Raw genomic sequence first — 15,357 nt, forward strand, 5'->3', positions numbered from 1 at the left:
GTCTGCGTGGTAAGTGGGCGTGGCCTGTGTTGGGAGCCTGAGTTCAGAGCTGGAGAGCTAAGCACGCTGTGTTTTGTAGCTTTATTTCGCCAGGTTTCTGGACCAAAGGTACAGCACGTGGGCCTTACGAAGGCGGAATGCTTTCTGCGTGGAGCCCCAGACCTCTTGCAGCTCAGGGCTGCAGCTGACCCACCCTGTCTGGAAAAGGCACACAGGCTAGGTTCCCACGACTCGTCCCTCTTGAATGCAGAGTTCCAGAGAATAGCAAGGAGAGATAAGAAAGCCTTAAGTGAACAATGCGAAGAAATAGAGGAAAACTATAGAATGGGCTTAGAGGTTAAAGCGTCTGCCTGCAATGCAGGAGACCCGGGTTCGATCCCTGGGTTGGGAAGATCCCCTGGAGAAGGAAATGGCAACCCACTCCAGTATTCTTGCCTGGAGAATCCCATGGAGAGAGGAGCCTGGTAGGCTACAGTCCACGGGGTCGCAAAGAGTTGGACACGACTGAGCGACTTCACTTTCTTTCTTTCTATATAATGGGAAAGACTAGAGATCTGTTCAAGAAAATTGGAGGTAATAAGGGAACACTTCATGCAAAAATGGGCACAATAAAGGACACAAATGGCAAGGACCTAACAAACAGAAGCAGAAGAGGTGGCAAGAATAAACAAAAGAACTGTATAGAAACGGTCTTAAGGACCTGGATAACCACAATGATGTGGTCACTCACCTAGAGCCAGACATCCTGGAGTGTGAAGTCAAGTGGGCCTTAGTAAGCTTTAGTATGAGCAAAAACTAGCGGGGAGGTGATGAAACTCCAGCTGAGCTGTTTAAAAGCCTAAAAAGATGATGCTGTTAAAGTGCTGCACTCAATATGCCAGAAGATTTGAAAAACTTAGCAATGGCCACAGGACTAGAAAATGTCAGTTTAATTCCAGTCTCAAAGAAAGGCAATGGCAAAGAATGTTCACACTGCTGTACAATTGTACTCATTTCACATTCTAGCAAGGTAATGCTCAAAATCCTTCAAGTGGTGTTTTAGCAGTACGTGAACCAAGAACTTCCAGATGTATAAGCTGGATTTAGAAAAGGCAGAGGAACCAGAGAACAAATTGCCAACATCTGTTGGATCATAGAAAAAAGCAAGGGAATTCCAGAAAAGCATCTACTTCTGCTTCATTGACTATGCTAAAGCCTTTGACTGTGTGGATTACAACAAACTGTGGAAAATTCTGAAAGAGATGGGAATGCCTTACCTGTCTCCTGGGAAATATGTATGCAGGTCAGGAAGTTAGACAACAGCAGCAGTTGGAACCTAACATATAACAATGGGCTGGTTCAAAGTTGGGAAAGGAGTACATCAAGGCTGTATATTGTCACCCTGCTTATTTAACTTCTATGCAGAGTACATCATGTGAAGGGCCAGGCTGGATGAATCACAAGCTGGAATCAAAATTGCCAGGAGAAATATCAACAACCTCAGATATGCACGTGATAACACCCTAATGGCAGAAAGTGAAGAGGAACTAAAGAGCCTCTTGATGAAGGTAACAAAGAAGAGTGAAAAAGCTGGCTTAAAACTCAGTATTCATAAAACAAAGATCATGGCATCTGGTCCTATCACTTCATGGCAAATAGATGGGGAAAAAATGGAAACAGTAGCAGATTTTATCTTCTCGGGCTCCAAAATCTTTGTGAATGGTGACTGCAGCCATGAAATTAAAAGATACTTGCTTCTTGGAAGGAAAGTGAAAGTGAAATTGTGAAAGTGTTAGTCACTCTGTTGTGTCCCACTGTGACCCCATGGACTGTAGTTCACCAGGTTCCTCTGTCCATGGAATTCTCCAGGCAAGAATACTGGAGTGAGTTGCCATTCCCTTCTCCAGGGGATCTTCCTGACCCAGTGATCGAACCCGGGTCTCTCACATTGCAGGCAGACCCTTTACCGTCTGAGCCATTAGGGACAACAGCAAACAGTGACAAATCTAGACATTGTATTAAAAAGCAGAGACATCACTTTGTCAACCACGTTCTGTATAGTCAGAGCTTTGGTTTTTCCAATAGACATGTACAGTTTTGACAGTTGGACTATAAAGAAGGTTGAGCACTGAAGAATTGATGCTTTCGAATTGTGGTGCTAGAGAAGACTCTTGAGAGTCTCTTGGACAGCAAGGAGATCAAACCAGTCAGTCCTAAAGGAAATCAACCCTGAATATTCATTGGAAAGACTGATGCTGAAGCTCCAATACTTTGGCCACTTGATGTGAAGAGCCGACTCACTGGAAAATATCCTGGTGCTGGGGAAGATTGAGGGTAGGAGAAGGGGGTGACAGAGGATGAGATGGTTAGATAGCATCACAACTCAATGGACATGAATTGAGCAAACTCCAGGAGATAGTGAAGGACGGGAGAGTCTGGTGTGCTGCAGTCGGTGGGGTCACAAAGAATCGGGCATGACTTAGTGACTGAGCAGCAATAGTTCCTCAAGTCTGAACACAGGAAAGGGTCCGGATGAGAGGGTGGTGCTGAAATTCGAGGTGCCCTGTCTTCATCTCCTTGGATGGTCAGTGGGGTGAGGTGGAGGCTAGGACTTGATTGCAGTGATGGCCTTCTCTGAGGAGTACTGGCTCAGAAGTAGGAAACAGGCTCTGGTTTTCGGTAATCCTCCTGAATGGGGATGGCACTGCCCTCTTCTTCGCTGGGACAGGTGTAAGGACAAGGCTCTGTGGGTGCCACTGGACTTTCTCCTGTGTCTGCAGAGGAGAATCAGAGGAGTTGTTGGCCCGTGGTAGAGGAGGGGTGAAGGGAGAAGGGGTGAGTGAAGGCGGGCTGTCAGGAGGGCCCCAGCATAGTAGAGGGGAAGAGAGGAGACAGGCTGGTAAAGATGGAGCTGGAGAGGCCCAGAGGTTCCAGGTTGGGTGGCAAAGCCGAGATGGTGGGGTGGGGTGGGGTGGGGTGGGGTGCAGGACCTGTATTTTGTCACTTACTTAATCTCTTACTTAATTTTCTTTGTTGATGGAGGAACAGGGCTCCGACTATGGTGAAAGCAAGAAACATTCCAGAGAGGAGCACAAAGATGCGGATGCAGTTCGCGCTGCACAGGGACCTTTGGGCTGTGATGGGGTGGGCAGGGGTCACAGGGGGGCTTGGGGGAGGGCCTAGCCCTTGATTCCCCTCAGCCAAGCCCTCCTGCCTGTTTCTCTCCCCTTCCCCACCTTCTTCCCCTACACCCACCATTGGACCATGTCCTTTCCTAATCTCTGGACTCTGCTTCTGTTTCTTCTTTTTATTTATTTTTGGCTATGTTGGGTCTTTGTTGCCCCGTGGCATGTGGGATCTTAGTTCCCCAACTAGGGATCAGGCCTGAGTCCCCTGTATTGGAAGCAAGGATTCTTTACCACTCAACTTCCAGGGAAGTCCTTTCTTCCTCTTCTTAACCCTGCTCCTAGGAGCTTTGTGGCTGACTTCCCTTCTGAGGGCTTCCCTGCGGGCTCAGATGGTAAAGAATCTCTCTGCAATGTGGGAGACCTGGGTTCGATCCCTGGGTTGGGAAGATCCCCTGGAGAAGGGAACGACTCCCCACTCCAGTATTCTTGCCTGGAGAATTCCGTGGACAGAGGAGCCTGGTGGGCTGCAGTCCATGGGGCCGCAAAGAGTTGGACGGGACTGAGCAACGTTCCCTTTCCCTTCTGAGCCCTCCTGCATGCATTCTCCTCCTCTCCTGGGGTGGTGAGTGGGGAGAAAACTCACGTGACCAGTGGGTGGAGAGGGTCGGGGCCAGCAGCCACCTGGAGTTGGCCAGAGTTTGAGGGTGCCGATCTGTCCTGGCCTCTGGGATCTCTGGAAAAGCAGACGAGTTGGGTAACAGCCACGGGCCCCAGAGGGCACAGGGCGAGGCTGAAGGCCTGCGAGGCCCTGGGGGAGTTGGGAAGGTGGAGACAGGGTGACAGGAGGCAGCTTATGTGTGGCTGGGCATAGGAGAGGGGTTGCTGGTTGGGGTGTGATCAGACCATGGGTTGCCAGGAATTTACCTTCAGCATAAGGTAAGTGGGAGGGTTGTAGGTGTGGGCCTGGGGCCTGAGCTGGACCATCACACTCCATACAGTCCTTGTCCCTGCACTGCTGGCCCTTGGGGCAGGCACACTCCGAGTTAGTCGTGAGGGTGCAGTTTCGAATGAGCAGACCTGGTAACAGAGGATGGGGAGGGAACACACAGGGTCCACTGGTTTAATCCCTGCTCCCGCCCTGTCCCAGGCCCACCTCTAGGGATGCGCTACCCTTCCCATCCCTGCCTCCCTGCCCCATTCCACCCAGGCCTGCCCTTCCTCCACCGTCACCCAGTGTCTTTGCCAATAGTGTTATCGTTGTTCAAGAACACCTCGAACCTTCTAGAAACTTCATGGGTCAGAAGTTGAAACAGCTTGCATGATTTTCCCTCACTCACCGATGCTTTTGTAACTCCTTACTGAAGTATACTTACTGAGAGGTATATAGGTCATAAACATCTCATATAAAACATCTCTTACGAGAACTGGGACAAATCAGACTCAGGTGTAACTAGCACCAGATTAAGAAATAAGATGACCAGTCTCGTTTGGTTCTAGTTGCTAACATCCTTCCCGCCAAGAATAGCCACTGACTTCCGGACCTCTTAACACCACGAGCTGGTCTTGCCAGTTTCTGAACTCTGTACGTGGAAGGAACCCTGTGCCTACTTTTTTTACTCAGCTCTTGGTGAGACTGATCCATAGTGTTGAGTGTGACTGCAAATCATTCAATCTCAGTGTCACGTAGTTTTCCATGGTGTGGACCTATCCATCCCTCTACTGTTAATGGGCATTTGGGTAGTTTATAGTTGTTAGCAATTGTAACTGCTGTGATCTCGGATAGGTTTTTCACCTGTACTGACATCCTTCACCTTTAGAATAGAGATTGTAGTCGAGTGTAGAGGTCAGGTGCTGAGTGGCTGCCAATCAGTGATCCTGGGGCAGGAGGGTAGGAAGGGCACTGTGTGGGCTGGGCTCCCAGGTGGTTGGGGGTAAGAAGAGAAGGGCGATTCTGGGGAAGGTGGCACCCAGATGTGGGCCAGGCCTGAGTGGGCGTCTCTGGGGGGGCGTTGCTTAGGGCAGTGCACTCATGGGAACCCAGGGAAAGCAGCCCTCACAGACGAGAGAGGGCTACGGAAAGGTTCGTCCGAGGATGCTAAAGACTACCATCAACCCTAACAATTTCCTTAGCACATGCCTTTGGTCAGGAAACGGTGTGAATTTCTTCTTATCCTTATTCCTTCTCATCTTTATGCCCCTGTGGCATCTCCTTTCTGAATTCTGACTTGTAGTCGCTACTAGAACTTGCTTTCCTTGTGGTTCACTAGGACTTGTGAGCCAGCAGGGACAAGGATCTGCAAGGGAAGAGTGTTGATGGGGAAGGGGGGATGGTGGTGGTAGACACGGGAAAGGGTAGGAAAGGTGAAGGAGATCCAGGAGGGTACCTGCCAAGAGGGATGGGCAGGGTTAAAGAAAGGGGGCTGGGATTGGCCAAAAGTGAGTGAAGTGCCACTATTTTCAGTGGAGCCTTCAGCAGCCTGGGAGTTCTCTTCACCGTGTACAACCTGTGCACGGAATCCCTCGCTGACTGCAGGCACTCATCCATCTTACAGATGGAAATACTGAGGTTCAAGAGGACCAAACCCAGTCAACTTTTTTCCAGTGCCCCAGAGTCCTGCAACCAGTGCTGCCTGGGTGCTTTGGGGCTCTATAGGCTGAACCTCACAGAGGAGGATCGTGGGTTGCACTGGGTTGGAAAGTAGTGAAGGGGGCTGGGCTGGCTCAGTACTGGGAAGAGGCCTTCCAGTGGGGCCTGCAGAGTGAGTTGGGGGGCTTTGGCTAAAAAAAACAAAAACCCAATATTGCTGGGGTTTTGAAAGGCCAAGAAGAGAGAGACACCCATGCACAGTCCTGTTTGTAAGTAGACTGGGGAATACCTCTTGTGTTTTACAGATGTTGCCACTTGACTGTTTTGCAGTGGCAAAACCTTATATTTATTTTAAAGAATACAGTATTGAAAAAGCTAATCAGACTCAATGCATTTACAGGCAAGTAATATCGTACTTGAGTTAAATAGCCCTCCAGCGTGTCCGGCTGGAGAATATCTGTTCAAAGGAACCACTTTCAAGCTACTGATCTATGTACACTGGCACATACATCATTTCAGAAATTCTCGCTAAAATGGAGAAAGCATGAAAGTGTTCACAATATAGCTGCTATTTCATTTCTTAATTGTAAAAAAGATGAAATCACAAAATAAAACTCAAGCCACATACACATTCTCTTTCCTAAATTGGCTTTTGGAGAAAAAAAAAAGGTTGTGGTCCACTAGCTTGTATTGTTATATCCTTAAGAAGATGTATTCCAAGTTCCAGAACAAATGTGCCCTCTGAGAACACCATCAATTCATCAGTGGGGGAGGGGGTAGGAATAGGGGGTGAGTTGCTCATCTGAAATCTAGGGTCCCAGAGCCACTTCCTGTTTTGCATTGATCGCAGGTAGTCATAGACCCCTCCTCATCAGTCTGTCAAACTCAGCTCACCCCTGCCCTGAAACACTTCATCGCAGCGCTCCCTGTACATCAACGCGCCTTGACCAGGGCACCCGGTTCCCACGATGGGCTCCACTGAAGCTACAGAAGCTCGGACTCCCCCGACCCAACCTTCTTGCTTCTCCACACCAGCTCTCCGCCCTGCTCCCCCAAACGCGGGCCCAGCTTACCGGAGTTACAGTGCCGGCAGCTCTCACAGTGGGGCCGGCTGTGGTGGTCCGGTGTGAAGGAGACCCCCAGCGTACATGGATTGCATTGAGCTGCCTCTCCGTGACGCTCGCAGTCCTTCACCAGGAACGTTCCTGTGAGCAGAGTGCCAGGGTCGAGGCCCCAGGAAAGCCACTCCCCCGCCCTCTCCCAGGGGCTGCCTTGGCCTCTGCAGCATTCCTCCCTGCTTCCCTCAGGTCCTGGGCCTGGTCCTGTCTCTCCCCAGGCAGCTGGCCCCTGGCAAGACCCCCTCTTACCTGGGTCACACGTCTGACAACACCATCCTCCCTGAGCCCAGTAGAGCTTCTCCGGACAACTCTTGGGGCCTGGGGTCGCCGAGAGCCCCGCCAGGGTCCCCAGAACCCACAGCCAGCAGGGAGGTAGCCGGGCCATGACTCCTGCCCCGGGGGGAGCTCTTCCTGCACCCCAGCTGCTGACTGCGGGCCTCGGGGCGGGGCGTCAGGGTGGGGGGGGCTGGCACCTTCCTAGCTGGGCGCGGGTGTCTCTTCTTAGCACCTCCAGGGCAGGTCTTCTCGGAGGCGTCCCGAGTTGGTGGCAGGCTGACCTTTGATGCAGTTGAAGCTCTATCGTAGCTGTTTTTTGCTCAGGCAGTCACTGCCACCCCTCCCCCTTTCCTGTGCTGGGTGCTGGGTGCTGGGTGCGGGGCAGGCTCTGTCAGAAGACCTGCTCTCTTCAGAGATGCCCCCGACGCCCCAGCCTCTCGCGGTCTCTGTCTCTCTTCTGAACTGAATCGTCTCTGCTTGCCACTGTCACCAGGTGTCAATGTTCTCAGGGATCTGCTTCCTGTATTTATCCATCTGTACCCAGAAATGCCCACCTTCGCCCCCCTGATCACAGCTGCGTGTCCCCACGCCTCCCCCACATCGCTTCCGACACAGATCAGTTTATAGAGAAGGGAAACGAGAACTGAGTACAGGTGTGCACGCTGTCCTCTGAAACTCCTCGGGGGCGGGGAGGTCAGATAACGCTCAGAATTGTTCTGATTTGGGAAAGAAACTAGCCCCATATGACAAATTCACGGGGCTGGGGCATCGCTCACCACCAAGCACAACGTTCCTGCCCCCAGACTATCCACTGTTTCGGTGGGTGGATAACGACTATAACCAGCCTGGCGTCAACTGACGTCTGGTTTTACGGCCCAAAGAGTTTGCTTTGGGATTGTTCAGAATTGCACACAGGAGACTTGAACCTGTGTCTGGGCCCTGTTGGGTTGTGTGCCAGGAGCTCACACATGGTCACTTAACCTTCCTGCCAGGCCTCCCACCCCTTCTGCCGTCTGTATCCTCCCCTCCCACCACCGGCTGTGTCTGCCCTTGGTCCTGGAGCACCTGAGTGCTCGCCCAGCTGAGGGCACTTGGGATGAAAGGCCGATCCCTGTTTCCCCTGTATCTGTGGCTCTCCTGGGAAGACTGATTTGGGGATGTCAGAAACAGTGGAACTTTCCTCTCTTTGAGTCCCAGGAGCAGATTGGTCATAGCCTTGTTTCTCCAGGCTATTTTTTACGCTCAGGGTCTTTGCATTGTTTCCATTCTGCTCAGGAAACCTCACAGCCCTGTGGGCTCCGCTGTCAGATCTGTTCTCTGTCTCACTCTTCGGTTTCCTTTCTCTTCATTGTTTCCATCCTCTTGCCTTTCCCCAGCCTCCTCTACTCTTCAGGAGGGTCCTCTTGAGAGGGAAGCCACGCAGCAGTGTGATCCAAAGAGTTGCTTGTGCAAAACCATCCCACTGGCTGTATCCAACCAAGTGCCTGAATTCCCCGCCTCAGAGAGCCCTGGGGACCTGAGGATTCTGCTGTCAGCAGCACCTGCATTCCCAGATTATGGTCTGTATCTTCACTGTTGGTCTTTTTCTTTTTTTTCCCTGCATGGCTTGCCATATCTTAGTTCTGAGATCAGTTCTGAAACCTGGGGCCTCAGCACTGAAAACAAGGAGTCCTAACAACTGGTGTGCCTGCCAATTGCTTCAGTCATATCCAACTCTTCAGTCATGTCAAGTGGACTGTAGCCAACCAGGCTCCTCTGTCCATGGGATTCTCCAGGCAAGAATACTGGAGTGGGTTGCCATGCCCTCCTCCAGGGGATCCTCCTGACCCAGCGCTCGAACCCACATATCTTATTGTTCTTTACTACTAGTGCCACCTGGGAAGCCCCCCAACTACTGGATCACTAGGGAATTCCCTTCCCTGTTGGTCTTAAACTTCAAGGCAGCCTCAGAGAGAGATGTAGGGATGGAGGAGATCCTGAAGAACAAGGAGGAGTTGGGCACCTTTAGGGAGAAACTTGCCAAAGGGGGAATTGAGGATGCTGAGAACTAACCGCCTCCACTAGACCCTGGGCTCCCCCACAGGAGGCCTCTTTTCTCTGGGTCAAGGCCTGCTTCCTCCACTACTCTTCACTCTCTAGGGGTGGCAGGGAGGGATGGGGAGACAGAAGCAGAGTCTGCCTGGCTCTGCTGGAGAACCTCTGGCCAGGAGTCAGATTTCTGGCCCTGGCTCCTCTGGACGAATGGAATGACTTCGTCTGCCTTCTGTGTTATTTGCACCAACTTCCGGTGGGCCTTGCCTGTCCTGGATCTTGCCCTGGACTGGACAGTCTTTCCTCTTCTCCACTCACCTGTGGGTGCAGCCTGCTGACTGACTTCTCCCTGCTGAGTCCTCCACCACCACTTTCTCTTTTGGGAATTCAGCTTCTCCCCACCCCTCGGATGGCACCAAGATGCATGATATTTTCCCAGCAAGGTCCCTCCTGTTCTTGCATCTCCAGAGACAGAAGTCCTTCACCTCTGATGACTCTCATCATTCTGGGGAAGGTAATCTGGAGCAGGGGCGGAAGCCTGGCCATCAACTGACGTTCCCCTTGCTCCATATCCCTAGACAGGACACCCTGTGTCTTCTGGTGTCTTCTGGTGAGGACAGGTCCTGCTTAGAGAGGGAAGAACAGTGTTATGGACTTGCAAGGATTCCTGTGGGTTGGGTGTGTGGTCACCTCTGCTTCTGCTTCCTCTATCAGCTGAAGTCCTGTTCCTGCCTCTCTGCTCCTGGGTGTTCCCGTACCTCTGCCCTGCCACAGGCCCCAGATGGAGGACACAGGGCCATTTTGGATTTTCCTCCAAACCACCTAAAAGCAGAAGGCTGTTAGGTCTAAAGCTTTTCTGAATCTTTAGATCTCGTGAGGGTACAAGTTAAAATTGCATTTGGATATTCTGGCTTTTGAATGTGAGAAGCCTCTAGAAACTAGAAAGAGCAAGGCGGGACCTCCCTGGTGGCCCGGTGGTTAAAAATCAGCCTTATAATTCAGGGGACACGGGTTCGATCCCTGGTCTGGGAACTAAGATCCCATATCCCACATGCCTCGGGACAACTAAGGCTGCATACGGCAACTACTGAGCCCTAGTGCCACAACGAAGACCTGACTCAGCCAAATAAATAAATAATAAAAAAGGAAAGGAAAAACAAAACAAAAAAACAAGGGAACAAAGTCTCCCCCAGAGCCTCCAGAAAGAAACAGCCTGTGACACTTCAATTTTAGCCAAGTGATATCCATTTCTGGCTTTTGACCTTCAGAACTCTGATAGTAAAACTTGCGTTCTTTTCAGCTACTGAGTTTGTCGTAATATGTTACAGCAGCCACAGAAAACTACAGCATATAGATCCTCTGGCATTTGTTTGAGATTTACTAGGTGGTCTAGTTGTTGTTCAGTTGCCAAGTCATGTCTGACTTTTCGATCCATTGGACTGAAGCATGCCTGTTTCCTCTGTCCCCTACCATCTCCCAGAGTTTGCTCAGATTCAGGTCCATTGAGTTGGTGATGCTTTCTAACCATCTCATCCTCTGCCACCCACTTCTCCTTGTGCCTTCAATCTTTCCCAGCATCAGGATCTTTTTCAATGAGTCGGCTCTTCTCATCTTCTCAATACAGGTGACCAAAGTATTGGAGGTTCAGCTTTAGCATCAGTCATTCCAATGAATATTCAGGGTTGGTTTCCTTTAGGATTGACTGGTTGGATCTCCTTTCAGTCCAAGGGACTCTCAAGAGTCTTCTCCAACATCACAGTTCAAAAGCTTCAATTCTTCGGCGCTCAGCTTTCTTTATAGTCCAACTCTCAAAGCCATACATGACGACTGGAAAAGCCATAGCTTTGACTATATGAACCTTTGTTGACAAGGTGGTGTCTCTGCTTTTTAACATGCTGTCTAGGCTTGTCATAGCTTTCCTTCCAAGGAGCAAGCGTCTTTTAATTTCTTGGCTACAGTCAACATCTGCAGTGATTCTAGAGACCAAGAAGAGAAAATCTGTCACTGCCTGGGACCCTCCATACCCACCCAGATAGGAGGATCCCAGGATAAGTGGAACGAGTGTGTCTTTCAGAATCTCAGACTGGTGGTCTAAAAGCATCTCTGTCAGTTACTCCCTGGATCATCTCAGGTGAGTCCCAGAACCTCTCTGAACTGAGTCTGCATCTGCTTGGTGATAATATCATGTTGGGACAATTAATCTTAACAACATGAATGAAAGGGGCTTCCCAGGTGGCGCAGTGATAAAGAATCCACCTGCGATGCAGGAAGTGCAGGAGATGTGGGTTCAATCCCTGGGTTTGGAAGATCTCCTGGAGTAGGAAATGCCAACCTGCTCAAGTATTCTTGCCAGGAAAATTACATGACAAAGCCTGGCGGGCTATAGTCCATAGGGTCCCAAAGAGTTGGACAGAACTGAGTGACTGAGCACAGCAGCATAGGAATGAAATGCCTTTCCCACTTTGTGTACTCAAGAAATGTTCATTCCTTCCCTTCCTTTCTTGGTGTTTGAGGCTGCAAGTCTCAAGACACGGGATTGAGAGAACAGCCCTTTAACCTGGGAATGAACTGAAGAAGCGTGAAAGAGACAAAGGCTCACTGGATGAGCCGGCCATTCAGAGCGGCATGTGCGCTCCACGTGGTACCCTCAGATGGCTCTTGTTATGCAAAAAAGTGACGTTGCAAGGAGGTGGGGGCCACTTCCCCTCCCTGCGGGCTCCTGCACCCTGGCATTTCCTGAGTTCTCTTGCCCACCCAAATGAGTGACGACTATACACACACCAGTCTAGGCAGCTCTGTGATTTCCCCAAACTTTCACTGAGTCTAGTGGCACGGTGAGTCTTGGCACTAACTGGCCTTCACTCCCCACTCCTGGCCTGTGGTGTGTCATCTGAGCCTTTACCTCTCATGGCCAGTTCACCTTCCAGTAATGGGCTGCAGCCAGCCAGCACTGTCTAGTCAAAGCCCGATTGTTAAATTGCAAGGATCTTGTGAGCTGGTTATGCCTTAGCAGCTTGAAATTGGCTGCAGTGGGAGTACTCACAACCACATAAGTCAGAAAATGCTACAAATTGAGACAGTGGCTGTTAAACGGTTACCACCACATGGCTTCTAAAAGTGAAACTGGCTCAGTCATGTCCAACTCTTTGCCACCCCCATGGACTATAACAGTCAGTGGAATTCTCCAGGCCAGAATATTGGAGTGGGTAACCGTTCCCTTCTCCTGGGGACCTTCCTAACCCCGCTAAGGCTGGGCTCAATCCTTGTCTTTATCCTGTTTTAGATCCTGGGAAGGCAGAGTTCTTTCATCAGGGCCGCAGGCCCATTCCTTCTAACTTCTACTTAGAACTGCTAGAGGTGAGCCCCTGTCTTACTACTCCAACCTTCTCCGATGGCTCAGTGGTAAAAAGTCTGCCTGCCAATGCAGGAGACACAGGAGACGTGGGTTTGATCCCTTGGGGTAGGAAATGGCAACCCACTCCAGTATTCTTGCCTGGGAAATCCTGTGGACAGAGCATGGGGGGCCACAGTCCATGAGGTCGCAAAGAATTGGATATGACTAAGCGTGAGCACAAGAGAGCTACTTTAATGCTCCAGCCTGCTCAGGTTCCCAGACTAGCAGAGCTAGAAGGGAGGTTTCTTTTTCTTTTCCTTTTTTGGCTGCATGGGATATGGGATCTTAATTCCCCCACCAAGGATCCAACCCACACCCCCCTGCAGTGGAAGGAAATTTGGACTTTCAATTGCTGGATCACCAGAGAAGCTGAAGGAGGTTTCTGGTCCTGTGTGTCCATCCCCTTATGTTACAGATGTCAGAACCATGGGCCCAAGAGGCAGGATGACTAGTTCTTTGTAGCAGAGTCAGGATGTCATACAGGTGTCCTGTATCCCAGCCCACTGCTGATGGTAGCACTTGCAGAGCCAGCACGCACTGCTCTCTGCATGTGCTGGACTGAATTCTCAGAGGCAGATACTCTCATCTTGGAGACCTGCCCAGCTACTTTCCCTGAACCTTGCTCCTGGCCATCTCACAGACACTGTTCTCTGCCTTTTTGCTCTTTGAAAGCACCTCAGTTTCTTTCTTTACTTTTCTTTCTCTAAATTGAAATTTAATTATGTGAGTAATATATTTATGTGTGCTGTGTGCTAAGTCACTTCAGTCATATCCAACTCTTTGCAGCCTGCCATGTGAATATATTCATAGCATCTCTTTACAGAAAATTAAACCAGTAAAATCTGTCAATGCCACCAGAAATTAAATGCACTAAAGATTCTTGTACATATGCTCCAGGAGATACATGCCAGGATTTTCAAGCACTACTATGGGTAATAGCAAAATAAAAAGAAAAGAACCCATCAGTCTACAAGTGATTGAACAATAAATGAGTTTTACTTGAATAATAAATGATTAATAAATGATAGATTCCCCTAACAGAATATTCACCCAATGGAATACTTTCAAGGAATGGAAATGAGTGACCTGCATGAAGCCAAATACGATAATATGGATGAGTCTTAAAAATATAATATTGAATGACAATGTGAATGCATTCCTTAATGCCAGCGTATCATATGCTTAAAAATGGTTTTAATGGTCAATTTTAGGGAACTCCCTGACGGTCTAGTGGTTAGGAATTAGCACTTATTTTGCAGTGGGCTGGATCCCTGGTTGGGGAACTGAGATCCCATAAGCTGTGCAGCCAAAAAATAAAGTTAATTTTATATTATGTATATTTTACTGCAGAAAAACAAGCAAACAAATAAGCAAAATTGTAATATTGAGCGATATTGAGTCAGAGAAGCAAGACACAGGAAAGAACATAAGACTCCATATATATGAGGTATAAAACCAGGCAAGACTAAACAGTTTTGTTGTTAGGATACATACACACATAGGAAGTAGAACTAGAAAGAAAAGTAAGGGAGTGCGAGATATTGCGCCCCCTGCTGGGGAATAAGGGTATGACCAGGAATCGTCTAAGCTTCTTGGGGAGGTCCTGGTCTCAGCATGGGTTTTCATGTTGTGATTTCTACATACTATTCTGTATATTTGGTACAGCTCACAATATAAATCTTAAAAATAAAAATATATTTATATATTCATCAGTTCAGTTCAGTCGCTCAGTCGTGTCTGACTCTTTGCGACCTTATGAATCACAGCACGCCAGGCCTCCCTGTCCATCACCAACTCCCGGAATTCACTCAAACTCATGTCCATGGAGTCAGTGATGCCATCCAGCCATCTCATTCTCTGTCTTCCCCTTCTCCTCCTGCCCCCAATCCCTCCCAGCATCAGGGTCTTTTCCAATGAGTCAACTCTTCGCATGACGTGGCCAAAGTATTGGAGTTTCAGCTTTAGCATCAGTCCTTCGAATGAACACCCAGGACTGATCTCCAAATGGACTGGTTAGATCTTCTTGCAGTCCAAGGGACTCGCAAGAGTCTTCTCCAGTACCACAGTTCAAAAGCATCAATTCTTCGGCGATCAGCTTTCTTCACAGTCCAACTCTCACATCCATACATGACCACTGGAAAAACCACAGCCTTGACTAGACGGACCTTTGTGGACAAAGTAATGTCTCTGCTTTTTAATATGCTATTTAGGTTGGTCATAACTTTCCTTCCAAGGAGTAAGTGTCTTTTAATTTCATGGCTGCAATCAGCATCTGCAGTGATTTTGGAGCCCCAAAAAATAAAGTCTGACACTATTTCCACTGTTTCCCCATCTATTTCCTATGAAATGATGGGACCAGATGCCATGATCTTAGTTTTCTGAATGTTGAGCTTTAAGCCAACTTTTTCACTCTCCTCTTTCACTTTCATCAAGAGGCTCTTTAGTTCTTCTTCACTTTCTGCCATAAGGGTGGTGTCATCTGAATATCTGAGGTTATTGATATTTCTCCCGGCAATCTTGATTCCAACTTGTGCTTCCTCCAGCCCAGCATTTCTCATGATTTACTCTGCATACACGTTAAATAAGCAGGGTGACAATATACAGCCTTGACATATTCCTTTTCCTATTTGGAACCAGTCTGTTGTTCCATGTCCAGTCCTAACTGTTGCTTCCTGACTTGCATACAGGTTTCTCAAGAGGCAGGTCAGGTGGTCTGGTATTCCCAACTCTTTCAGAATTTTCCACAGTTTATTGTGATCCACACAGTCAAAGGCTTTGGCATAGTCTATGAAGCAGAAATAGATGTTTTTCTGGAACGCTCTTGCTTTTTCCATGATCCATTGG

The 15,357-nt window shown here is 49.1% G+C and overlaps 1 protein-coding gene across 2 annotated transcripts; it reads right to left on the minus strand.

Annotated features, from left to right (window-relative positions):
- Nucleotides 1-67: 67 nt before the first annotated feature.
- CD27 (CD27 molecule) lies at nt 68-7,582 on the minus strand. 2 transcript variants are annotated; one of them, XM_088837401.1, is made up of 6 exons: nt 7,062-7,582; nt 6,768-6,899; nt 4,032-4,184; nt 3,751-3,840; nt 2,988-3,113; nt 68-2,753 (listed from the first exon to the last, which is right to left on the minus strand). In XM_088837401.1, the coding sequence occupies exons 1-6, from the start codon at nt 7,195-7,197 to the stop codon at nt 2,629-2,631; spliced, it is 762 nt and encodes a 253-aa protein (XP_088693527.1). In that variant the 5' UTR covers nt 7,198-7,582; the 3' UTR covers nt 68-2,628. The 2 variants fall into 2 exon arrangements, with proteins under 2 accessions (XP_088693527.1, XP_055250226.2); XM_055394251.2 differs by having other exon boundaries at nt 3,000-3,113; nt 7,062-7,577.
- Between the last annotated feature and the right edge of the window lie 7,775 nt (nt 7,583-15,357).

This window comes from Moschus berezovskii, chromosome 6 (assembly GCF_049115385.1).
Source record: "Moschus berezovskii isolate FMDL1 chromosome 6, NW_MosBer_1.0, whole genome shotgun sequence".
Lineage (NCBI taxonomy): Eukaryota > Metazoa > Chordata > Mammalia > Artiodactyla > Moschidae > Moschus > Moschus berezovskii.